This window comes from Microcaecilia unicolor, unplaced genomic scaffold, assembly GCF_901765095.1.
Source record: "Microcaecilia unicolor unplaced genomic scaffold, aMicUni1.1, whole genome shotgun sequence".
Taxonomy (NCBI): Eukaryota; Metazoa; Chordata; class Amphibia; order Gymnophiona; family Siphonopidae; genus Microcaecilia; species Microcaecilia unicolor.
The window spans coordinates 74,420-100,283 of NW_021963132.1; the positions used below are offsets into that span (position 1 = coordinate 74,420).

Below are 25,864 nucleotides of genomic sequence, written 5' to 3' on the forward strand. Positions count from 1 at the left end.
ATAAAGGAATCCTGCTCAGAAGGAAGGGATCCCCAGAAGCTTAGCCGGTGGTGGGAGGCAGGGCTGGTGGTTGGGAGGTGGGGATAGTGCTGGGCAGACTTATACGGTCTGTGCCCTGAAAAAGACAGGTACAAATCAAGGTAAGATATACACAAAAAATGGCACATGTGAGTTTACCTTGTTGGGCAGACTGGGTGGACCGTGCAGGCCTTTTTCTGCCGTCATCTACTATGTTACTATGTTATGTTACAGATACGCTAACTGCTGTTACCACCTCCTCCGGCAAAGAGTTCCAGAGCGTAACTATTCATTGAGTGAAAAATATTTCCTCCTATTTATTTTTAAAGTATTTCCATATAACTTCCTCGAGTGTCCCCTAGTCTTTGTACTTTTGGAACGAGTAAAAAATTGATTTACTTCTACTCATTCTACACCACTCAGGATTTTGTAGACCTCAATCATATCTCCCCTCAGCTGTCTCTTTTCCAAGCTGAAGAGCCCTAACCTCTTTAGCCTTTCCTCATACGAGAGGAGTTCCATCCCCTTTATCATTTTAGTCGCTCTTCTTTAAACCTTTTCTAATTCCGCTGTATTTTTTTTTTTAGATATGGCGACCAGAACATGATACTCAAGGTGCAGACCCTCCTTTAGAATAAGAGTCAAGGCTGTGTTATCTTGAGAGGGAGCAATGGCTGACCTCTGGAGTAGTTTCAAGGGGAAACCTTCCTCTTTCTCCCCTTCCGTAACACAGTGACATTGTTAACTATTAGAAATCTTTTGAGAAGGTACCTGGAGCTTCTGTGTTTCTCTATATACTGACAGAGCTGCCAAGGGGGCACAATTTTTTGAGATGGAGTTTTTAGTACACAACCCTAGCCTCACTCCACTCTGCCTTGGCCATGCCCCTCTCTACCTCATGGTTCCACCCCCTGGCACACCTCAGTTCCACCGCCATTCCAGAAAATACCTTATTTACACCAGTGACAGCAGAGATGGGTAAAAGGAATTGTTTCAGTGCACTCTTAAACCCCCCTTTCCAGCATCTGTTCTTCCCAGGGGCATAACCATGAGGCCCCCCCCCCTACTTTAGACTTAAGATCCCTCCAATATTGCAGCACCGGTTGAATCACTGGTGGAGATGCCCAAGCCCCACCAATCAAAGAGGTCCACTGCCCAAGCCCCCTACCATTCTGTTTGAGCAGTGCAGATGTTGACAGTGTGCTTCAGCTGCAAATGACAGCACCCCTGCGCATGCTCAGTTCAGGCGATTGAAAATGGAAATTAAGATGATACCTTTTTATTGGACTAGTACTTTTTTTCAATTAGCTTTCAGAGGCCAAAACCTCCTGCCTCGGATCAAGTCACGACAGTATACTGCTGATACAGTATCCTCTCCTAACCTGAGAAAGGAAATGTTGGTCTCTGAAAGCTAGTCAAAAATGTATTAAAATTACTCCAATATAAAGGTGGCATCTTATTTTTCATTTTGTGTTTTATTAACCTTTATTAACACAACTACCACATTTCTTTATCCTAACTTAAAAACAATTTTTTTTTTCTGCCTTTGTTGTCTGGTCATTTACTTTTTCTGATTGTGTTGGTCCCAGTCTCTGGTTTCTGCTTTTCTTTGTCTTCTCTTAACACACTTGCCAGGGCTTCCTGTCCATTTGTCATTTTTCTCTCTTCTCCTTTTTCTTTCAGTTTTCTTCAATTTATTTTTCTGCCTCTGTCCACATTTAATTCTTTCGTACTATCCAGTCTTTAATTTTCATCTTTTTACTTCATCTACCTACAGCTTTTCATCTATCTCTCACCTTTGTTCTCCCCTATGCCCCCTTCCTCTAATTCTCTAGATATTCACTATCTGCTCCCCCCCCCTTTCCATCCAACATCTCCTCTCTCTCTCACCACCCTTCCATCTAGTGTCTCCCCTCTCTCTCCCCATCCTACTATCCAGCATCTTCTCTCTCTATCCCTTTTCCATCCAGCATGCCCCCTCTTTCCACTCATCTTCTCTCTCTCTCTCTCTACCCTTCCCTTTCAGCATCTCCCCTCTTCTATCCATCATTTCTCCCCTTCCATTCAGCATCTTTCCTCTTCCTTCCCGGGTCTACCAGTGGTATCTTCTGTTTCCTTTGTCCGCTGTTGCTTCTCCTGATGAGCAAAAGCAGTAGCAAAACAACAAAAAGCTGGTGCAGGGCCGCAGTGTTCAAGCACGCTCTGTCGGCTATGCCCGTCCCCTGCCCCCTCTAATGTCAACTTCCTGTTTCAGGGCAAGGGACTGGCAGAGCCAACAGCACATGCCTGAAGACTGAAGCCCCGCACCGACTTCTTGTTGTTTTGATCTAAGTGACATTGTAGACAATACGCTGAAATCTTCTGCCCAGTTTGTGGCGGCAACCCAAAAAGCAATCAGAATGCTAGGAATTATTCGGAAAGGGATGCAAAATATGACCATGAATATTATAATTCCTCTGTATCGCTCCATGGTGTGACTGCACCTTGAGTATTCCGTTCGGTTCTGGTCGCCATATCTCAAAAAAGACAGAGTGGAATTAGAAAACTTTCGAAAAAGAGCAACCAAAATGATAAAGGGGATGGAGCTCCTCCCATATGAGGAAAAGCTAAAGAGCGGAGGGTTCTTCAGCTTGGAAAAGAGACGGCTAAGGAGGGATATGATCGAGGTCTACAAAATCCTGAGTGGAGTAGAACGGGTAAAAGTGAATCGCTTTTTCACTCTTTCTAAAAGTACGAATACCAGGACACACTCGATGAAATTACATGGAAATACTTTTAAAGCAAATAGGAGGAAATATTTTTTCACTGAAAGAATAGTTAAGCTCTTGAACTCGTTGCCAGAGGATGTGATAACCGAGACTAGCATATCTAGGATTAAAATAGGTTTGGACAAGCTCCTGGAAGAAAAGTCCATGGTCTGTTATTGAGATGCGCAAACAAGCCAAACCACCACAAGGGTGGAGGTACACAAATTCCTATGAAAAGTAGAATCTGAGGAAAGGGGGAGTAGGAGGAGTAGGCTCTTGAACAACACTAGTAGGCGACGTAGATTAGGAACAATCTCTTTATTTAAATATACACTCGACTCAACACAGCCGTGTTTCGGCGCTACAGACGCCTTCTTCAGGAGTCTTGTGATATATAAATATACGAATATTAAGCTCAAAGAGAATGAAAGCAAGGCTTCTGCTACAATTGTAATCCATTGCCGATGCAGAAGTGCAATTGAATACGCTGAGCTTTTTTTCCTGCATCGGCAGTGGATTACAATTGTAGCAGAAGCCTTGCTTTCATTCTCTTTGAGCTTAATATTCGTACATTTATATATCACAAGACTCCTGAAGAAGGCGTCTGTAGCGCCGAAACACAGCTGTGTTGAGTCGAGTGTATATTTAAATAAAGAGATTGTTTCTAATCTACGTCGCCTACTAGTGTTGTTCAAGAGCCTACTCCTCCTACTCCCCCTTTCCTCAGACTGTTATTGAGATGAACATGGGGGAAGCCACTGTTTGCCCAGGGATTGATAGAATGGAATGCTGCTGCTCTTTGAGATTCTGCATGGAATCTTGTTACTCTTTGGGATTCCGGAATCTTACTATTAATGGGTTTCTGCCAGGTACTTGTGACCTGAATTGGCCACTGCTGGAAGCAGGATACTGGGCTTCACGGACCATTGGTCTGACCCAGTATGTCCATTCTTATATTTTTATGCTGCTTGTTGTTTTGACGCTGCTGCTGCTCATCGAGAAGAGCAGCGGCAGTGTGAGAGAGAGGGGAAAGGTTACCATGTGCCTATGCTGGTCAGCTGAATATCGACTACTACTACTTATCATTTCTGTAGCGCTACTAGACGTACACAGCGCTGTACACTAGACATGAAGAGACAGTCCCTGCTAGACAGAGCTTACGATCTAATTAAGACAGACAAACAGGACAAACAAGAGATAAGGACAAAGGGTAGCAAGATTCCGGAATCCCAAAGAGTAGCAGGATTCTGAGCGGAATCCTAAAGAGTAGCAACATTCCAGAATCCAAAGAATAGCAAGATTCCGGAATCCTAAAGACTACTACTACTACTTATCATTTCTATAGCGCTACTAGAAGTACGCAGCGCTGAACACTGGACATGAAGAGACAGTCCCTGCTCAACAGAGCTTACAATCTAATTAGGACAGACAAACAGGACAAACAAAAGATAAGGGAATATTAAAGTGAGGATGATAAAATAAGGGTTCTGAACAAGTGAATAAGGGTTAGGAGATAAAAGCGGCATCAAAAAGGTGGGCTTTTAGCTTAGATTTGAAGACGGCCAGAGATGGAGCTTGACGTACCGGCTCAGGAAGTCTATTCCAGGCATATGGTGCAGCAAGATAAAAGGAACGGAGTCTGGGGTTAGTGGTGGAGGAGAAGGGTGCAGATAAGAGAGAGTTACCCAGTGAACGGAGTTCCCGGGGAGGAATGTAGGGAGAGATGAGAGTGGAGAGGTACTGAGGAGCTGCAGAGTGAATGCACTTATAGGTCAATAAGAGGAGTTTGAACTGTATGCGGAAATGGATAGGAAGCCAGTGAAGTGACTTGAGGAGAGGGCTAATATGAGCATAGCGACACTGGCGGAATACCAGTCGTGCAGCAGAATTTTGAACAGATTGAAGAGGAGAGAGATGGCTAAGAGGGAGACCTGTGAGAAGCAAGTTGCAATAGTCTAAGCGAGAGGTGATAAAACAGTGTGGATGAGGGTTCTGGTAGTGTGCTCAGAAAGGAAAGGACAAATTTTGGTGATATTATAGAGAAAGAAAACGACAGGTTTTAGCAGTCTGCTGAATATGTGCAGAGAAGGAGAGGGAGGAATCGAAGATGACCCCAAGGTTACAAGCTGATGAGACGGGGTGGATGAGAGTGTTATCCACAGAGATAGAGCATGAAGGAAGAGGAGAGGTAGGTTTAGGGGAAAAGATAAGAAGCTCAGTCTTGGTCATGTTTAGTTTCAGATGGCGGTGAGACATCCAGACAGCAATGTCAGACAGGCAGGCTGATACTTTGGCCTGGATTCCTGCTGAAATTTCTAGTGTGGTCAAGTGTACTGGCTCCCGGAAAACATTTATGAGAGTTATAACATATGATACATTTGCAAGGGAACTCTACATAATAAGTAGCTCCTAATTGGATAACTCCAGGTCAGAGCAAAAGAAATTGCTTCCGCCTCTTTTGATTTTCACAAGAAACATCCAGGAATACCAAATTGTTTTGTCCCACACCTCAGTGGCATATTTAATCAAAGTGCATGTGTTGCGTACGCAACCTATCAGACCCGCCCCCCCTCCAACCACTACATCCATGCCTTAAAATCATCTCTGCTCCAGTCTTTGCTCTGGCATTTATAGGCTGCCTGCACTGGGACTTTCTCTCTGAACCATGCCCCGCCCCTTCTGATGCAACTTCCTGTTTTGTGAAGGGTGGGGATGGTTCAGAGAGAAAGTCCCCGGTGCAGGCCGCAGGCAGCCTTTTACATGGAATTACTTTTAAAACAAATAGAAGGAAATATTGTTTCACTCAAAGAGTAGCTAAGCTCTGGAACTTGTTGCTGGAGGATGTGGTAATGGTGGTTAGCTTATCTGGGTTTAAAAATGGTTTGGACATGTTCCTGGAGGAAAAGTCCACAGTTTGTTATAGAGATGGGCATGGGGAAGCCACTGCTTGCAGTGGAATTGGTAGCATGGAATCTTGCTACTAATTGGGTTTCTGCCAGATAACCTGTGACCTGGATTGGCCACTACTAGAAGCAGGATACGGGGCTAGATGGACCGCTAGTCTGACCCAGTATGGCCAGTTTTATGTTCTTATGTGTGCCGCTGCCGAAACAGAGAAGATATTCAGCTCTCTGTTCACCGTTGTTGGAGTCGAAATGTGGAACTCTCTACCTATTGCCATCAGAACAGAAAACAGCTACCTCAGTTTCAGGAAGAGGCTAAAAACCTCTCTCTTCCCAAAGACTGCTTCATTACGATCCATTGACGTCTATCTCCTAGTATCATCCATTATCCTTTCCTTAATGTTTTTAGTCTCATACATTAATCCAATGGTCTCTAATATTTCTCAAACCTCACACTAACAATATTTGCTTTTGTCTCACCTAGAATGTAAACCGTACTGAACCCTGGAAAGGGGGTATTAGCGGTATACAAGAATTGATTTGAATTGAATTTTAAGGTACTGGAGGGGGGGTGTGGGAGATGTACACCCTGTTAAAAGTTCCTGGCTACACCACTGCCACACCTTAAACTTGAAATAAGATCTTAACGAAAAGTCTCTATCGTACTTATTATAAAATGAAACTACCAATGTCCCACTGATATTTCCTGAACTTTCCCCATCCAGGTGGATATTTCATCCCCGTCTCCTGTTTCCTGCTTTTTAACCTCTGTGACTGGGCTGGACGAAGCCTTACCGCAGTATGCATGTGGGTAAGTCTCTGGGATGTGATACGGGTGACAGGGTGCATGGGGGTCTGTCCTGCCAGGATTCTTAGGCCCCTTTGAGAAGAGGGAGCTACAGGCAGTGATCATGGTGCTGTGGTGTGCGAGGGAGCGAGTTTGTGCAGACTCAGTAGTGAATGTGAATGGGAGGGGGTGGCTAGGAGGACACCTGCAGAGGTTTCTATCCAGACGTATTTTGGAAATCTACTGATTTCTGGTTTCCTGCCCTGGAAATGGTATGTTGTGATTTGTGGTGAGGAGCGTCTGTCACCCTCCCATGAATAACATAAACAGGATCTTTGTGGGCTCTGGCCTTGCAGTGTGGCAATACTTATGTAGTTATGGCTCTTTCTTGAAAGGGGTAGGGGGTTCGTGTGACTGGGGTGCTCATGGAAGCCTCGCTGTGGCTTTCTGTGCAGCTGTGCCCAGGGTTCGGCCATCCAGCCACAGGAGGCTCTCTCCAGGGACCTCTCTAATTACCTGAACCACAGAGCTGATGGGGAACCGCCCCCCCCCCCCCTCTCCCCACAGTAATGTGTTTCCTCAGTAAATATAGAACTTGCTTTCCAAACTGCAATAACCCTGCCTCGGGCCTGAGCCCGAAACCTGCCCTGTTCCCTTCCGAGGAAAAGCATCTGATGTTTGTGCAGGAAAATTCAGGATTGGGAAACTTTATGGGTGTGACAGTTGGTATGTGTTTTGCAAAGTAATACAGGAAGGGGCTCATTTATTGAAACATTTTCTCCACGAGCAGCACGTTTTACATGTAGAAATGGGCTTGTACAGTAGTGGAGCTAAATAAGCCAAGATGGCATACTTATATGCTCACCCTGTCAAGGGGAGGGGGTAGATCAACAGTGTGGAGCACACATGTACACACATTAAGAACATGCACACATTTAACCCTTTGGAGCAGGTAGAAATTTTGCAGACTGTCGGGGTCCTCGTCCAGGCCTAGTTCTTAAAGGTACATAGATACTTTATGGACATTTACAGAGGTGCCCTGGTATGAAAGTACCCTCAGAGGATACGTATAAGTACATAAGTAAGTACATGCCACACTGGGAAAAGACCAAGGGTCCATCGAGCCCAGCATCCTGTCCACGACAGCGACCAATCCAGGCCAAGGGCACCTGGCAAGCTTCCCAAACGTACAAACATTCTATACATGTTATTCCTGGAATTGTGGATTTTTCCCAAGTCCATTTAGTAGTGGTTTATGGACTTGTCCTTTAGGAAACCGTCTAACCCCTTTTTAAACTCTGCCAAGCAACGAATTCCAGAGTTTAATTACACGTTGGGTGAAGAAAAATTTTCTCTGATTTGTTTTAAATTTACTACACTGTAGTTTCATCGCATGCCCCCTAGTCCTAATATTTTTGGAAAGCGTGAACAGACGCTTCACATCCACCTGTTCCACTCCACTCATTATTTTATAGACCTCTATCATGTCTCCCCTCAGCCATCTCTTCTCCAAGCTGAAAAGCCCTAGCCTCCTTAGTCTTTCTTCATAGGGAAGTCGTCCCATCCCCGCTATCATTTTAGTCGCCCTTCGCTGCACCTTTTCCAATTCCACTATATCTTTCTTGAGATGTGGCGACCAGAATTGAACACAATACTCAAGGTGCAGTCGCACCATGGAGCGATACAACGGCATTATAACATCCTCACACCTGTTTTCCATACCTTTCCTAATAATACCCAACATTCTATTTGCTTTCCGCGAATAACGTGGCTAGATTGCTTGTTTGAAAATTCACCTCCCTCTCCCTCCCACTGTGCAGCCCAAAAGGGCATGCACTGCTTTCCAATGTGCCTGATTTTAGCCATGCCAGAAAAGAGTAGGGTGGGGGGGGGGGGCGGTGAAGGATGAGGGCCCGATGATCAAAACCAAATGCTATTCAGGATAGCTCTCTCAAAGTACCGCCATTCCACTGCCGTACTAGCGCAGAACAGCAGCGCGGTCATGATCAGAGTTAACCTACGCAGATATAAACAGAGCTGTAATACACCCTCTCTAAACAGTGTGATAAAATATGCAAAGCAGCCGTGTCGCACGTGCACTAATTTCACGTGCTAAAAGAAGCCAGGAACAACGCACATGTGCATAGGCGGGGCTCACCATTGTGTGCATCCTTGCACAGTACAGCTCGTCGGTGTGTCGTAAAGTCAGCACCCTGCCGTAAAGCACCTCAAGAGATGCTGTCTGAAAATGCCGTGAAAACTTAGCTTGCCCTGTAGTTCTATCGGTGGCCCTAGTCTTTGCATTGGTTTTGTACCTCGTTTGTCTGTGCTTGTAGGGCTTTCCTTCGGGCTTTTTTGGTCACATCACAGACCAGTTTGAGTCAGGGGCGTAGCCAGACCTCGGCGGGAGGGGGGGCCAGAGCCTGAGGTGGGGGGGCACTTTAGCCGCCTCCCCTGCCACCGACCCCCCCCCCCCCCCCCCCGCCACAAATGCAACCCCCCCCCCCCCCGCCGTCACTGCTGCAAAAAAAAACCCACTGCCACGGCCGCCCACCCGCTCCCTGCCCCGCCGCCGCATCAGGTATCTTGTTTGCTGGCGAGTGTCCCCAATCCCCACCAGCCGAAGAGTCCTCTTCAGCGCCGGTCAACTCCAGCACCTTCAATGTGTGATCATCTGTTTCTGACACTTACGTCCTGCACGGGGCTACATGAACGGTGCAGGACGTAAGGCATCAGAAACAGATGATCACACAACGAAGGCGCCGGAGTTGACCGGCGCTGAAGAAGACTCTTCGGCTGGCGGGGATTGGGGACCCCCGCCAGCAAACAAGGTACCTGATGATGATGCGGCGGCAGGGCGGACGGCGGCAGCGGGGGGGGGGTCAGATGTAGAGGGGGCAGGGCGTAATCTGTGGGGGCCGATGCCCCCGTGGCCCCACATAGCTACACCCCTGGTTTGAGTTAAGTGACTAGACGTGTATTTGAGTAAACCCATCGTTTGTGTGGGAGGCTTAAAAGCAATGCTTTTTTGTTTTCTGTTTTTCTGATGCCCATCCTTAAGTACATAAGTATTACCACACTGGGACAGACCAAAGGTCCATCAAGCCCAGCATCCTGTTTCCAACAGTGACCAATCCAGGTCACAAATACCTGGTAAGATCCCAGAAAAGCTCGATTCATTTTATGCTGCTTATCCCAGAAATAAGCAGTGGAGTTTCCCCCAAGTCCATTCTAATAATGGCCTATGGACTTTTCCTTTAGGAAGCCGTCCAAACCTTTTTTTTTTAAACCCCGTTAAGCTAACCGCCTTTACCACATTCTCTGGCAACGAATTCCAGAATCCTTGCTCACATTGGTGGTCCCCTTTGCCTTATATATATGTATAATTTTTTTTTTAGCACAGATGGGACATGTTTGACAGTAACTCCAGCCATGACCTGACGTTATTTTGCGGGGTTGTGTACTGTCTAACGTCATTCAAGACCTCTGTTTGTTGCGGCGCTGGTTTTTGATCATTGAGGAGAAATAGGAAATGGCCTTATTTACATGAGATTGACTACACTTACATGCTACCTGCACAAATGCCTGGTGCGCTCACTGTTTACGGCGGTAACCCCCACTGATCATCCTGCGTTTGGTGAGTGTGTGCACTAGAACGGCGTTAATGGCCTTCAGCGCTCGTGTTTACTTTTGATCATCTGCCCATAGGGTGGGGGAGGGAGAGCCCCAGCGGGCTGAGGTTTATTTTGGGGAAAAGAGCTGCAGATTTCGGAAGGGAAGCTGTGTGAGAAATTCACCTTTAAAAAGGCAACCCCCCGATGCCCATGTACTAACCTCATCCTCCATCCCCACCACCACACTCTCCAACTTATTTTCGAAGGAGATCGCCGGCCATCTTCCGACACAAATCGGGAGATGGCCGGCGATCTCCTGAACCTGGCCAAATCGGTATAATCGAAAGCCGATTTTGGCCGGCGCCTACTGCTTTCCGTCGCGGAGCCGGCCAAACTTCAAGGGGGCGTTTTGGTAGGGTAGCGAGAGCGGGACGGGGTCGTGGTTACGAGATGGCTGGCTTCACCCGATAATGGAAAAAAGAAAGCCGGTCCTGACAAGCATTTCACCGGCTTCACTTGGTCCATTTATTTTTAGGACCAAGCAGGGCCGTGCCTAGGGTCTCCGGCGCCCCCCTGCAGTTGCCCCCCCCCCCCCCCAAAAAAAACGATTGCTACACTACCCGCCCTCTTCTCCCCAGATCCTTTTCCTTTTTTTTTTTTGTTTAAATTTACCTCTGTCCGGCGGCAGCGTAGCGTTAGTGAGAAGGAGGCGGCGCTGCCCGCCCCGACGTGTCAGTCTTCCCTTCGCTCAGTTCCGCCTTCTTCTGACATCAGAAATGACATCAGAAGAAGGTGGGACAATGAGCGAAGGGAAGACTGACACGTCGGGGCGGGGGAGCGCCGCCTCCTCACTAACGCTACGCTGCCGCCGGACAGAGGTAAATTTAAACAAAAAAAAAAAAGGAAAAGGATCTGGGGAGAAGAGGGCGAGGTAAGCATGGTGCGGCGGGGTGCCCCCCAGAGGATGGCGCCCTCCTGCCATGCTTACCTCGCTTACCGTGTTGGCACGGCCCTGGGACCAAGTCTCAAAAAAGTGCCCCAATTGACCAGATGACCACCGGAGGGAATGGGGGATGAACTCCCCTTACTCCCCCAATGGTTACTAACCCCCTCCAACCCTAAAAAAAATGTTAAAATATTTTTCCAGCCTCTATGCCAGCCTCAATATCATACCCAGCTCCATGACAGCAGTATGCAGGTCCCTGGAGCAGTTTTAGTGGGTGCAGTGCACTTCAGGCAGGTGAACCCAGGCCCACCCGCCCACCTGTTACACTTGTGATGGTAAATGTTGAGCCCTCCAAAACCCCCTGTACCCACATGTAGGTGCCCCCCTTCATCCCTTAGGGCTATGGTAGTGGTGTACAGTTGTGGGGAGTTGGTTTTGGGGGGGCTCAGCACCCAAGGTAAGGGAGCTGTGCAGCTGGGATCAATTTGTGAAGTCCACTGCAGTGCCCACTAGGGTGCCCGGTTGGTGTCCTGGGGGGGGCCAGTGCACTACAAATGCTGGCTCCTCCCACGACCAAAAGGCTTGCATTTCACCGGGTTTGAGATGGCCGGGCCCGGTTTCCATTATGGCCGAAAACCGAAGCCAGCCATCTCTAAACCCGGCAATCTCAACACTTGACCTAAATGTTGAGGTTTGGCCAGCAACAACCATATTATGGAAAGAAAAGATGGCTGGCCATCTTTTTCGATAATACGGTTGGCACCGCCCCTTTAGGGCGCTGGCCATATAGATGGCCAGCACCAATCGATTATGCCCCTCTCTGTCACTTTCAAATTGCTGCCAAAACAGGCAACTTTGTAAGGAATTTAGGGCGTCTTTTACTAAGGCTAAAATTGTGGGCGCGCTAAACGTTAGAGACGCCAATACGTTCCTATGGGCACTAAAAACGTAAGCACGCCTTAGTAAAAGATCCCCTTAGACAGGTATCCAAGGAGCTCACCCAGCTAGACTGGCCCCGTGGAATACTTCCCAAGTACGAACAGCTGAATTTGGTTTGGAGGGAGGGGGATAAAGGGAAGAAAATACATGTGCATCGTATGCTTACCCCTTCCCCCACCCAACCACTGAATCCATTTGCCCCCCTTCCCGACAGCCTCACAGAACCCCTACTCAATCCCCAAGATGGCTATTAAGTCCCATTTCTCTCCCCCCTCCCAAGACCTCTCTCCCACCCACACCCACAATGCCCTGCTCGTGGACCCTTTAACTAGCTAGAAAGTTCCTGGAAGCATTACACTGCTAAACATGGACCAGTATGCAGGGCTGGAGCATTTCGCCAAATTTTTCCACTTCCCACCCTGCGCAGTTTGACACTTTGCAGGGCATAGGAGCAGGGCCGCCAAGAGACTGGGCCGGGCCTGGGGCAAGGCCACCCCTGGGGCCCCGCCCCTGCCGCCCCGAGGTCACCGCCGCCGCTCCCCCCCTCCACCCTCCCAGGTCGCCACTGCTCTCCCCCCCCCCCCGAGATTGCTGCAGCCACTGCTCCCCCCTCAACCCCCCTGAGGTCGCCGCCGCTCCCCCCTCCGTCCGCCACCGGGCCGGGCCCCCTGCATTGAAATCGCAGTCTCACCTCCATGAAAACAGCGCTGCAAGCAGCAGAACGCCTCCCTTCAGCCCTCCTTCCCTCCTTTTGTCCCGCCCTCGCGGAAGTTACGTCAGAGGAGGGCGGGACACAGGGAGGGAAGGAGGGCCAAAGGGAGGCGTTCTGCTGCCTGCAGCGCTGCTTTCACGGAGGTGAGACTGCGATTTCAATGCCGGGGGCAGACGGTCGACGACGGAGGGCGGGTGGCACTGTGGTGCCGGGCCTCCCCTTGGAGGCCCGGGGAATTTTGTCCCCCCTGCCCCCCCTCTCGGCAGCTATGCATAGGAGATGTGCAGTAACCAGTTCAGGCATCTGATTGGCTGAATTTCTCCCAGTGTCATTTACTAGTATAGAATAAAATTATGCATCTTAGCAGTAACTGAATACAAGTCTGAGCAGAGGAGGAAAAAACAGCAAGGGAAGGAAACAGGTTTACCAGGTATAGTTGAGAGCTTTTTTTAATGGACTAAACCCAGTACATCTGTGGCAGGCTTTTGCAAGCTCGGTATAATTATAGCTGAGAAGTCGAGCCCCCTCTCCCCTCCATCACACTTATACAGTACATGCAGGGGGGGTCGGGGTGACAGCTGTAAGCCATGTACAGGATGTGTATGTCTATCCCTCTGTCTGGGAAGGAGGGAGGACAGCATACAGCTAAGTTTTCCTGTTTGCTTGCAGGGTGTGTGGGGCCAGCTCACTTCCCTCCCCTTGGTGCGTAGGCAGGGGTGTGCTGGAAAATGTTTAACAACAGGCTCTTTCTCCAGGCATAGCCAGCCGTAGAATGTGTGTGGGGGGGGGGGGGAGAGGCTGAGGTGGATTGGAGGGCAAAGCACTCCTTACTCTCCCCGCCGCCCCCCATGCGAGCATGCAAGGCATACCTTTGCTGGCAGAGATGCCGACTATCTTTCTCTTTTGATCTAGGCACAGGAAAAAAAAAAAAAAGATTTTAAACGCTCCCAGGTTTCAACCTAATTCATGTTTAATGCGGGAATATAAATGTCATAAATAACTTAAAATAAGTAAACCCAACTCTCTGTACCTGACTACCAAAGTCTACTCCACCACGAATGAACTTTAAAGCAATATCACTCGATCTCTAATTCCGAATATGAACGCTTTATACTTGACTGTTTAATCTATTATGTCAATCATGATCTTTAATTTAATACCGCTTGTATCTCTCACTCCGGAAATGGCGATCGCCATGACGGAACGGTGTAAGCCACGTTGAGCCTGCAAATAGGTGGGAAAATGTGGGGATACAAATGCAACGAATAATAATAATAAGTAGATAGAAACTCTGGATGTTGAGCACCTGATTCTCATAATATGATATCTGTTTTTGTGGCTCTTTCCAGGAGAAAAGAAAAATCTCTGCATGAATACAGCACGTGCTAGAGTGTCCCTATAACCAGCCCCTCCTCCAAATGACACACTAATTACGATTTATAACAATGTACTACTCTACCTGTGAAAAGCTGGCATGTTTGAACATATAAGTGAGATTAAATAAACGTGTTACCAACATTAAAGAACGACAACATGGATGCAGCAGCTCAAAGGACTGTTTGCTTTGTTTGGGACGATGGCTGCGCGGGGTAGGGGAAAGAGACAAACCTGAGGAATCTTGACTTAATATGTCTTTGAGCTGCAGCCCTGCGTTCACTGTTGCCGGCTTCCTTTCTTCTCCCGGGCCGGTACTTCGGTGGCCTGAAGCAAGAACCTTGAGCTGCGATCCTCATGCTTTTTGGCAGGCAAAACAAAAAAAAAAACAGTATGAAACCGTGGCGCTGCTGCCAGCTTCCTCCTCCTCCCTCCCCTCAGGATGTAACTTCCTGTTTTGGAGAAGGAGGAGGAAGGGAGCCGGCAGCGGCGCGTGCAGGGCTACGACCCCGCGCACGGTTTCATGCTCTTTTTTTTTGTTTTGCTGCGAGGGTCGGACTTGGAGTGAGATGTCCGGCCACAGGGCAGCTGGAGCTGACGCTGCCAGGAAGGGACCTGAGCCACCCCAGCCCAAATTTTGGGAGCCGGTTGTTAAAGTTTAACAACCGGCTCCCAAAATTCTTTAAAAAATGATAAAGGGGATGGGACGACTTCCCTATGAGGAAAGGCTAAAGCGGCTAGGGCTCTTCAGCTTGGAGAAAATGCGGCTGAGGGGAGGTATGATAGAGGTCTATAAAATAATGAGTGGAGTGGAACGGGTAGATGTGAAGCGTCTGTTTACGCTTTCCAAAAATACTAGGACTAGGGGGCATGTGATGAAGCTACAATGTAGTAAATTTCAGACGAATCGGAGAAAATCTTTCTTCACTCAACGTGTAATTAAACTCTGGAATTCGTTGCCAGAGAATGTGGTAAAGGTGGTTAGCTTAGCGGAGTTTAAAAAAGGTTTGGACGGCTTCCTAAAGGAAAAGTCCATAGACCGTTATTAAATGGACTTAGGGAAAATTCACTATTTCTGGAGTAAGCAGTATAAAATGTTTTGTTCTTTATTTGGGGATCTTGCCAGGTACTTGGTGACCTGGATTGGCCACTGTTGGAAACAGGATGCTGGGCTTGATGGACCTTTGGTCTGTCCCAGTGTGGCAATACTTATGTACTTATAAATAACAAACGGCTCTGGTGAGCCAGTGCGAGCCGGCTCCAGCACACCACTTTGCGTAGGCAGGAAATTATGTCTGGTTATGAGAGTTTTCTGTTCATTCTTGACTTTTTTTCAGAGTAGCTCAGAATATGCAGACCCCTCTGCATTGCTAGTGTGACAGGGTAGGCAGGTGACTTTACTGACCTAGGTGGAGGTCACTGAGGGGCCGATGCAAAAAGCCTTGCAGTAGAGCCGGCTCAGAATGCGGCTTCTATCGGGAAATCAGCATGCAAAAAATACCACGGCATGCTGTAAGCTATGAGCATGTAAATTGACGCGGTGGTAATCCATAGCTCATTGCAAAATGTCCCTGTTCCTGTCAGTGCTTGAGTGGTGATTAGTTCAGGGACATTTAAAAAAACAAAACAAAAGCCGCAGCAAAATCTCTGGTAGTCGACTGCCCCCCCCCCAAATAGTTGCTTTCTGCATTGGCCCCTGGCATGAGCCTCCCCAAAACCCTGGTAGTCCAGGGGCCACCTCCTCCACCTAACCTGATGTGACCCACCCATCCCCCCCAACCTACTACAATAATTCCCTGTTCTCTTGAAGCCTTCCTCCCTTACTCTGACCCAACCCCCTTCCCCCAACTTAAAAATATTAAATCCCTGATGTCTAGGTTACCCCCCCCCCCCCACTACCCCCAAAGCATACTTTAACAGAGGCAGGAGTGATGCTTACTCACTCCTGCTTCCAGCGCCGCCATCTTGAAAAATGGCAGTGTTCGACCTTATGCAATGTATCCTGGGAAGCACCAGGCAGGGTCAGTCTGCCAAGTGGGATTTCTATTTTTAAACTGGGGAAAGGAGGGTTGGGTCAGGTAGAGTCAGGGGGCCACTATATACCAGGGAATTATTATTATTTTTTTTTTTTTAAGTCAGGGGAAGGGGGATCAGTGGCAGGGGAGAGGGGGGTCAGTAGGTTGGGTCAGAGGGAGGGAGGGGGCCACTAGACAGCAGAGACCAATGCAGAGCATTATTGGGAGCAGGTGGTTTGGGTGGGGGGCAGGGAGGGAATTCCTCTCAACCAACCTTTCTACACTATTCTAGACCTCACGAAATGTTTTCGTATTGCGTGCGTGTGAAAAGCGTTGCTGGGGAATTGGTAATGACTGCAGTTACCCTTCATTTTAACGTAGGGTGCGGCCATGTTTACTGCACAAGTTCATAGCCAATGCTCGACCCCTTTTCGCATTGCTCAGTCAATAAGTTCCACGTAAACTCTTAGGTAACCGCCCGAAACCTCCGCTCACAGGACAAATCCCTCCTCTCAGTGCCCTTCTCCACCACCGCCAACTCCAGGCTCCGCTCATTCTGCCTCGCCTCACCCTATGCTTGGAATCAACTTCCTGAGCCCTTACGTCAAGCCCCCTCCCTTACTCAAAGCCCACCTCTTCAATGTTGCTTTCGGCACCTAACCTTTATACCTTTTCAGGAAATCTTGACTGTCCCAATTTGACGACCCCTACTTGACTGACTGTACATTTAGTAACATAGTAACATAGTAGATGACGGCAGAAAAAGACCTGCACGGTCCATCCAGTCTGCCCAACAAGATAAACTCATATGTGCTACTTTTTGTGTATACCTGACCTTGATTTGTACCTGTGCTGTTCAGGGCACAGACCGTATAAGTCTGCCCAGCACTATCCCCGCCTCCCAACCACCAGCCCCGCCTCCCAACCACCGGCGCCCAGCACTATCCCCGCCTCCCAACCACCAGCCCCGCCTCCCAACCACCGGCGCCCAGCACTATCCCCGCCTCCCAACCACCAGCCCCTCCTCCCAACCACTGGCTCTGGCACAGACCGTACAAGTCTGCCCAGCTCTATCCTCACCTCCCAACCACCAGCCCCGCCTCCCAACCACCGGCTCTGGCAGAGACCCTATAAGTCTGCCCAGCTCTATCCTCGCCTCCCTACCACCAGCCCCTCCTCCCGATCCTTTAGATTGTAAGCTCTTCGAGCAGGGACTGTCCTTCTATGTTAAATTGTACAGCGCTGCGTAACCCTAGTAGCGCTTTAGAAATGTTAGTTAGTAGTAGTAGTAGTGGTTTGGCTGGTGGTAGCTTTCTATATCGTCCCCTCAGAGAACACAACGCTCACACCTGACTCCACAGGACCTTCTTTAGCCCAAACTGTCAACTACAGAATGACACAGGGACAAAGTTTGTCCCCGTGGGCTCTGTCCTCATCTGCAGAAGCCTCAAAACACTTATGATTTTATATTTAAATCTTTTTATTAAAGCATAAAAAGGAACAATATGCTGTGCAACTGTTGTGTATAAATTAGAAATAGAAAACAATAATAAGAACGAACTATTGGCCAGTGTAAGAAAAGAAAACATCTCCTCTGCATTTGCTGACCCCTATGCCCTCAGAAGAACCCTGAGAGCTTAACCCTCCGGACGCAGGAAGAAACCATCTATCACTTTTAATCACTTAGGCTCTGTGCCAGGCAGGGCCACCGAGAGACTAGGCCGGGCCCGGGGCAAGGGCGCCCCGCCTCCGCCCCCTCGCCACTGCCGCCCCCCCCCCCCCCCCCGTCGCTCCCCCCACCACTGCCACCCCCTGTCGCTCCCTCCCGTCGCTGCAGTCCCCGGCCTCACCTGCCTGCCTCCTTGGCTCTGGGCCCCCTGCATTCAAGGCGGCAGTCACAGATCGCCTCTCTTCTGGCCTTCCCTCCCTGGGTCCCGCCCTCGTCTGATGTAACTTCCGGTTTCCGCGAGGGCGGGACACAGGGAGGGAAGGCCAGAAGAGAGGAGATCTGCGACTGTCGCTTCAAATGCAGGGGGCCCGGAGCCAAGGAGGCAGGCAGGTGAGGCCGGGGACTGCAGTGCCGACGGCCTGACCCCGGCGCCAGGCCCCCCTTGGAGGCCCGGGGAATTTTGTCCCCCCTGTGCCCCCCCCTCTCGGCGGCCCTGGTGCCAGGAGGGCACCACTGAAATACACTGAAGTAGGCTGAAGCTCTGTGGATGGTGGCTTGAAAGGGGGAGGGGATTTGGAAGGTAAGCAGACTCAGGGGATGGGAGCTACAGGTGGACAGTATCTCCATGTGGTTTGCAACTCTGGACCAGGGGCCTGGACCCCCCTGCCGACGACCCTCTCCACCCCCATCCTGCCGCCAAGCCGCCATCGCCTATCTTTGCTGGCGGGGGACCCCAATCCCCGCCAGCTGAGGTCCTCTCTTCCATTGCAGCAAAGCTTCCTGTTCTGAGTCTGACGTCCTGCACGTACAACGTGCAGGATGTCAGACTCAGAATTTGAAACTGAAGGAAGCTTTGCTGCAACGGAAGAGAGGACCTCGGCTGGCGGGGGTTGGGGTCCTCCGCCAGCAAAGGTAGGCGACGGCGGCGGGGGAGGGTTGGCGGCAGGAGTGGGGGTGGAGAGGGTCGTTGGCGGGGGGGGGGGGCTAAAGTGTGCCCCCTCACTCTGGCTCCCCCCTCCCGCCGAAGTCCAGATGCGCCTCTGCTTCTGGACCTAGGTTAGCTCTGCCTAGCACTGGAACTCAGCACTGTTTGTGCTTAAAGTCCTTTTCCCACCCCTGGTGCAACCTCCTTTTTAGGATCCTAAATTTTGACACCCTGTGATTTTAGGCATTCAAATGTACGCACTGAAAACTCAGAAATATTCCAGCTGATATTTAAAGAGAGTTAACCGGCCAGAAACGGCTGCAGCCCGGTTAAGTGACTTGGATGCAGCTATCCGGTTAATGGTGCTGAAGTGGCCTGTTAGCGCCAAAATGGAAGCCAGCTACATCAGGGTCGGAGTCCTATTAGCTACCAATATTCAGGGCTATAAATATAAATAGGACCTGATAAATACCTGTCCTATTTTTAATAGCCCATGGCCAGTAAAGTCTGAATATTGACTTCACCAATTATGCACTAAGCGGCTTTCATGAGTTTTCTTATTCTGTGTGTTATGTTGTTAGCTGCTTAGTTTTAAGCAGGGTATAAGTTTTAAAAATAAATAAATATGACAAAGCCCACACAGGGCCTGCCATTGAATTTCTGGTTTTAGTGCCATTGGTGGACAAAATAACGCTGTCCGCCGTTGGCTGATTATCAGCTGGATTCAGTTTTCTAAACACCTCGAAAACTGGCCCAGTAAGTTAGGCCAGTGATTCCCAAACCTGTCCTGGCTGAACTCCAGCCAGTCAGGTTTTCAGGAATTCCACAATGAATATACATGAGATAGAGATTTGCATAGCAAATGGAACCAGAGTATGCAAATCAATCTGACAAATAGGGCAGGTTTGGGAAGCCCTGGGTTAGGCGGAGACAAGCCTAATCTTAGGTGTGCTCTGCTCCTTCAAAGGTTAGGTAAAATTTCAGTTTTTCGTGAAGATTTTTTTGTCTTTTTCCCCGGAAAATAATCATTTTGTCTTCTCCAGCTTTACTTGTAAGACTCATCTAGCAATTTAAATTCTCTTCTGAGGTAGAGAATAGAATGACCGCATCACCTGCGTATATCAAGCATTTAATTTCTGAGTCATTGAGTTTAGGCCGTGGGGCTGAGGATCTCTGCAGGGGGTAAGGTTTCCAAATAGGATATGATTTGAGGTTGAAGGGGACAGACTCGGAAATAATGTCGGGAAGTATTTTTTCACGGAGAAGGTGGTAGATATTTGGAGTGCCCTGTCACGGGAGGTGGTGGAGATGAAAACGGTAATTAAAATTCAATGCGAAGAAATTCAAAGTGATGCACTTAGGGAATAGAAACCCCTCGGGAGATGTATGTGTTAGGCGGGGAATATCTGATAGGTACGGACGGGGAGAGGGATCTTGGGGTGATAGTATCTGAGGATCTGAAGGCGACGAAACAGTGTGACAAGGCGGTGGCCGTAGCTAGAAGGTTGTTAGGCTGTATAGAGAGAGGTGTGACCAGCAGAAGAAAGGGGGTGTTGATGCCCCTGTATAAGTCGTTGGTGAGGCCCCACCTAGAGTATTGTGTTCAGTTTTGGAGGCCGTACCTTGCGAAGGATGTAAAAAGAATTGAAGTGATGCAAAGAAAAGCTACGAGAATGGTAAGGGATTTGCGTTACAAGACGTATGAGGAGCGACTTGATGACCTGAACATGTATACTCTGGAAGAAAGGAGAAACAGGGGTGATATGATACAGACGTTCAAATATTTGAAAAGTATTAATCTGCAAACGAACCTTTTCCGGAGGTGCGAAGGCGGTAGAACGAGAGGACATGAAATGAGATTGAAGGGGGGCAGACTCAAGAAAAATGTCAGGAAGTATTTTTTCACGGAGAGAGTAGTGGATGCTTGGAATGCCCTCCTGCGGGAGGTGGTGGAAATGAAACGGTAACAGAATTCAAACACACGTGGGATAAACATAAAGGAAGTATAAATGTGTGGGGTATAATTAGATCATAGGATTTTTCTCCAATTTTTATTAATTTTATTAATGTCCATTTATATACCCTATCTTATTGCAACAATTCCAGCTTGCTGTTACTTGAGAGCCAGACGGTGCTGTCAAATGCAATGAAAAGCTCGACTGATAAATCATGCAAATGTTTCCCTGAGGGGGTGGGGGGTTTTACATGTGGTTGGTGCTTTGGAAAGACTTTTGCAGTTGGTTAGCAATTATGGTAGGGTAGGGAAGGACAGAAGTGTTTACTTACACTGCTGGCTCCCTGCTCTACCTTGTCTGTCTGGCAGAGCTGTCCTAGCCAGTAATGGATGCCAATCCTGTGACCGGGAGGACAGCCAGGAAGGAAGTTCACCAGCATGCCTCTTTAGGAAAGACAGTCCCTCACTTTGGTCAAAGAACAGCCTCTTTCTTACCACAGCAATTATAAAAATGTTTCCTCAAAATAGCCTTTAAATGTTGGCTACCGTAGCAGAAAGCTTCCTACCATGGCAACCGACTGGTTAATGAAACCTTCAGCAGAATCTGCTGTGCAAGAATAGTAAACCAAAGCCAGCCCAGAAGTAAGCTAAAGCACTGAACCCCCCCCCCCCCCCCCCCCCCCCCCCAGTGACTGAGCACGGCCAAGAAGAAGGAACCCCAGGCAGTGGCCAGAGTGAGAGAAAAGAAGCCCCGGGCAGTGAGCATAGCCAGGAAGAAGGAAACCAAAGCAGTGAGCACAGCCAGGGAGAAGGAAACCCGTATTATCGAAACAAGGTGGGCGTCCATCTTTCGTTTCGATAATACGGTCGGGGACGCCCAAATCACGAAATTTAGGTCGACCTTAGGGCAGTGAGCACAGCCAGGGAGAAGGAGCCCCAGGCATTGAGCACAGTCAGGGAATTCGTTGCCAGAGAATGTGGTAAAGGCGGTTAGCTTAGCGGAGTTTTAAAAAGGTTTGGACGGCTTCCTAAAGGAAAAGTCCATAGACCGTTATTAAATGGACTTGGGGAAAATCCACTATTTCTGGGATAAGCAGTATAAAATGTTTTGTACTTTTTGGAGATCTTGCCGGGTATTTGTGACCTGGATTGGCCACTGTTGGAAACAGGATGCTGGGCTCGATGGACCTTTGGTCTCTCCCAGTATGGCAATACTTATGTACTTATGTAATAGGAAACCAAGCAGTGAGCAAAGTCAAGCAGAAGGAGCCCCAATAGCAAATATACCCAGAGAGTGAGAACCCCAACCTGTAAATACAGCCACAGCATGGAAACATCAAGCAACTAGTACCGTCCAATAATGGGAAACCAAGCAGTAAGAACCACTAATGGACGGGAGCCCTGGCTGTGCTGATCTAGGTTAAGGAATCCCAGGTAGTGAACACAATGAAATCATGGGAAACTCAGGCAGTGAACACAACCACAGAGTGGAGGAGTGGCCTAGTGGTTAGGGTTAGGGTGGTGGACTTTGGTCCTGGGGAACTAAGGAACTGAGTTCGATTCCCGGCACAGGCAGCTCCTTGTGACTCTGGGCAAGTCACTTAACCCTCCATCGCCTGCCGCATTGAGCCTGCCATGAGTGGGAAAGCGCGGGGTACAAATGTAACAAAATAAAAATAAACCACAGAGTACGAACCCCCAGCAGCGAAAAAGCCAAATCATGGGAATTCCATGCAATAAGCCCATAGATACACATACACCAAACAAGAGGCCCAGCTGAATTATGGGAACCCAAGCAGTGAGCAGAGTCCGAGAAACGGTTCCCTCGCAGTGAGTACAGACAAAGTGTGGGAACATCGAAAACTGGGCAGAACTGAGAGATGTGAGAGCCCTGTGGAGTGAGTCCAGACGGACAAAGGAGGTCAGGCAGCGAGTACAGGCAAATCAAGGGAAGCCCAGCCAAGAGCAAAGCCTTAATTGGGAATAGCCGCACACACTCAGCCTCATCACTGCCTCTGTCCCTGTCGTGCATGCTTAATCCTTTTGCTGCTACCCATCGCCCCTCCCCTTTTTCTGATTTCCCTTTCTGCTGCCATTTCTACATGATTTCTGGCTTTTTTTTTTTTTCACATCTTGGTCCCTTGTTTCTCTCTTCCTCCTGGTTGCCTCGCTCTTTCTTTCCTCCCCACAGTCACTCAGGTACGATGTGGGAACAGAGCACCGTCAGGGTTAGAAAGTGGCATTGATCAGCAGAAGAACTTGCTAGGGTCCCCTGCTAATATTATTTCCATTGCCTCTTCTGTCTCCCCCACCCCCCCATCTGACCAGCCTGGGAAGGACAGCATCCTGCTCCACATTCTGGTGATAGCTCGGATCATCTTCATCCCGCTCTTCATGCTGTGTAACATCCACCCTCGTCAGTACCTGCCCGTGTTCTTCAGCCACGATTCTTACTATATCGTTGTCATGATCGTCTTCGCCTTCTCCAATGGATACCTCGCCAGCCTCTGCATGTGCTTTGGACCTAAGTAAGTACTTGATATGCGAAGGAGTTACCTCGCCTTTCTCTGTCTTTGCTGGTCTCTATAGTAAATACATGGTGTCAGGTGTGTAGCCAGATGTCAAATTTTTTTTTTTTGGGGGGGGGGGCACATTTTGTCCCACCTTTCCGCTGTTCTTCTCCTCCTACCACAACCCTCCATTCCTGGGCTGGCGGGAATCCTCAAATCCCACCAACTGAAACCTTCCTCCAGCGCTGCTCGCTGCCATGCCCCCCCCCCCCCCCCCCGCCCTGCTTTCCGTGGCATGCATGCTCAATTTCACTAAAACCGAGCATGTGTGCGGTGGGGGGGGGGGAAGGAAAGTAGGGCAGGTAGCATGTGGCGAACAGCCCTGGAGAAAGGCTCTTGTGTTGGCGGGGCTTGGGGATCTCCACCAGCCAAACCAGACCTTTGGGGGCCCTAATCCAATTTGGGGGAGGGCCCAGGCCCCCAAGGACCCCCCATGGCTACACCACCGCATGGTGCGTAAGAGAATTAGCTCTCCTTTCTCTGTCTTTTCTCCTCTTTGTATTAAATACAGATCCATTCCTTTTATCTCGCTGCACCTCACGCCTGGAATAGACTTCCCGAGCCTGTACGTCTAGCCCCGTCTTTGGCCGTTTTCAAATCCAGGCTAAAAGCCCACCTCTGTGACGCTGCTTTTGACTCCTAACCACTACTCACTTTCCCTGTACCCTTTTATCCCAAACTCTTTAATTCCCTTACCTCTTAGTTGTTCTGTCTGTTTGCCTGTCCTGTTTAGATTGTGAGCTCTTTGAGCAGGGACTGTCTTTTCATGTATGGTGTACAGCGCTGCGTATGCCTTGTAGCACTATAGAAGTGATTAGTAGTAGTAATGTAGAAGCCTGCCCTTGCAGATCAGCAACGCGGCCGCGCAGGCTTCTGTTTCTGTGAGTCTGACGTCCGTACGTGCAGGACTTCAGACTCCCAGAAACAGAAGCCTGCGCGGCCGCATTGCTGATCTGCAAGGGCAGGCTTCTAAATGGAATGTTGCTAGTGGAGGAGTAGCCTAGTGGTTAGTGCAGTGGAACATGGGATGTTGTTACTATTTGAGATTGTACATGGGACGGCAGTAGCTCCAGGTTAGCATGTGGTAAGCTGCGTTTGACAGCCATTTTGGTGATGTGTGAAATAAGAAACCATGTATTATTATTACTATTATATCCATCGTGCACTGCTGTGTACATCCAGTCGTGCTACACGATTGATACATCTTATTAGTCGGGGATATAGTGTGGCACAGCAGCTGCAACATCGCTTGATACCAGAACTTTCTCTCAGGACACCTGGCCCTAAGAACATAGAAGTGGAGCTTGGGAGGAATTGCTTTTCTTTTTTTTTTTTTTCTTTGCACTGTGATTGAAAAACAGGAAGACATGCTGTGCTTCTGTGTCTGTGTCCTCTCTGCAGGAAGGTGCTTGCACATGAAGCTGAAACAGCTGGCGCTATAATGGCATTCTTCCTCTCCCTGGGCCTGGCCCTTGGAGCTGCCTTCTCTTTCCTCTTTCGTGAACTGGTGTAACAGACTAGGAATATCGCCATAACCTCCAGGAATCGGGGGAGATGCTGACGGGGAGCTGCCGGTCTCAACAGGAACAGTCAACCGAAGTTTTTTTCATAAAGAGACTTGTAAAACTGTACACACTCTCTCCCGCGATGGAGCAGTCTCTCCAGAGAGAGATCTCTCTCTCTCTGTGCTGCTGTCCCTTTGCCCTCTCACTGGTTTACACTCTTCTCCATGAAAAAACTTTCTGTTTGTCTCCTTGTGTAAAGTATTCTGCCTCCCTCAGGAACGCTCACTTTATATAGTGAGTGTAAACTTGGTCTTCCACTCCAAAGCGTTCTTACTATGGCTCGTTTTCTCTCACTGTGCTGCACACTCACTCTCTCTCACCAAGCTGTGTTCTCACTGGTGTTGCCTGCTCACTCTCGTTTTCCAAGGAGCTTGTGACTTCATGTTTTTATAGGAGTAGCCTTCCAGAGCCATGTGTTTTTTTCACAAGCCCAACTCAGGACTGTCGTGCGCTCACAGGGAGAAGGCAGTGTACACGTGGGGGTCATTTTTCAAACCATGTATTAACCTACAAAGTCTATGGGAACTTTTCACATACACTAATTCTGAAAGAAAAAGTGAGCACATTTTCACTTTGAAAACTGCCCAAGGAGAAAAGCACCTCCACAAAAGTGCACCTCTGTTTTTTTTTCTGTGTGGATACATTTTTCAACTACAATATTGCACACAACTTGTGCTGTACAAATATGTAAGTACATTGAAACACCTCCCCTCTTGTGTGTGTGTGTAAAAGCGTGTGCACCTCAGCACTAGGTCACTGCTTTTACTGACATGTAGGCTGAGCACTAGACGGCCAAATTACAAGGGTAAATGTTTTTTACCCGTAGAATTCACTTTGACAATTGAGTTTTTAATGAAAGCCCATCCTCTACAGCAATCTATACAACTCACATACACACTGAATAGCCACAGCTTTCAGTGTATGTTGTTTGCACATATATCACCAGCTTTCAGTGTATGCTGTGTGCATCCATGCCTCAAGCTTTCAGTGACTGCTGTGTGCACACATGCTACCAGCTTTCAGTGTATGTTGTGTGCACACCTACTGCCAGCTCATGCTGCCAGCCTTCGGTGTATGCTGTGTGCATCATGCCTCAAGCTTTCAGTGACTGCTGTGTGCACACGTC

General features: G+C 48.7%; 1 protein-coding gene across 1 annotated transcript in view; it reads left to right on the forward strand.

Annotated features, from left to right (window-relative positions):
* Positions 1-25,570, forward strand: part of LOC115458985 (equilibrative nucleoside transporter 1-like) — a gene marked incomplete at its 5' end in the record, with an annotated part of 99,986 nt that extends 74,416 nt beyond the window's left edge. Inside the window, 3 exons of the mRNA XM_030188842.1 lie at positions 6,394-6,479; positions 22,932-23,131; positions 24,575-25,570. Of these exons, the coding sequence (XP_030044702.1) occupies positions 6,394-6,479; positions 22,932-23,131; positions 24,575-24,686 (398 nt within the window). The remainder of the gene's footprint in view (positions 1-6,393; positions 6,480-22,931; positions 23,132-24,574) is intronic.
* Positions 25,571-25,864: the final 294 nt, after the last annotated feature.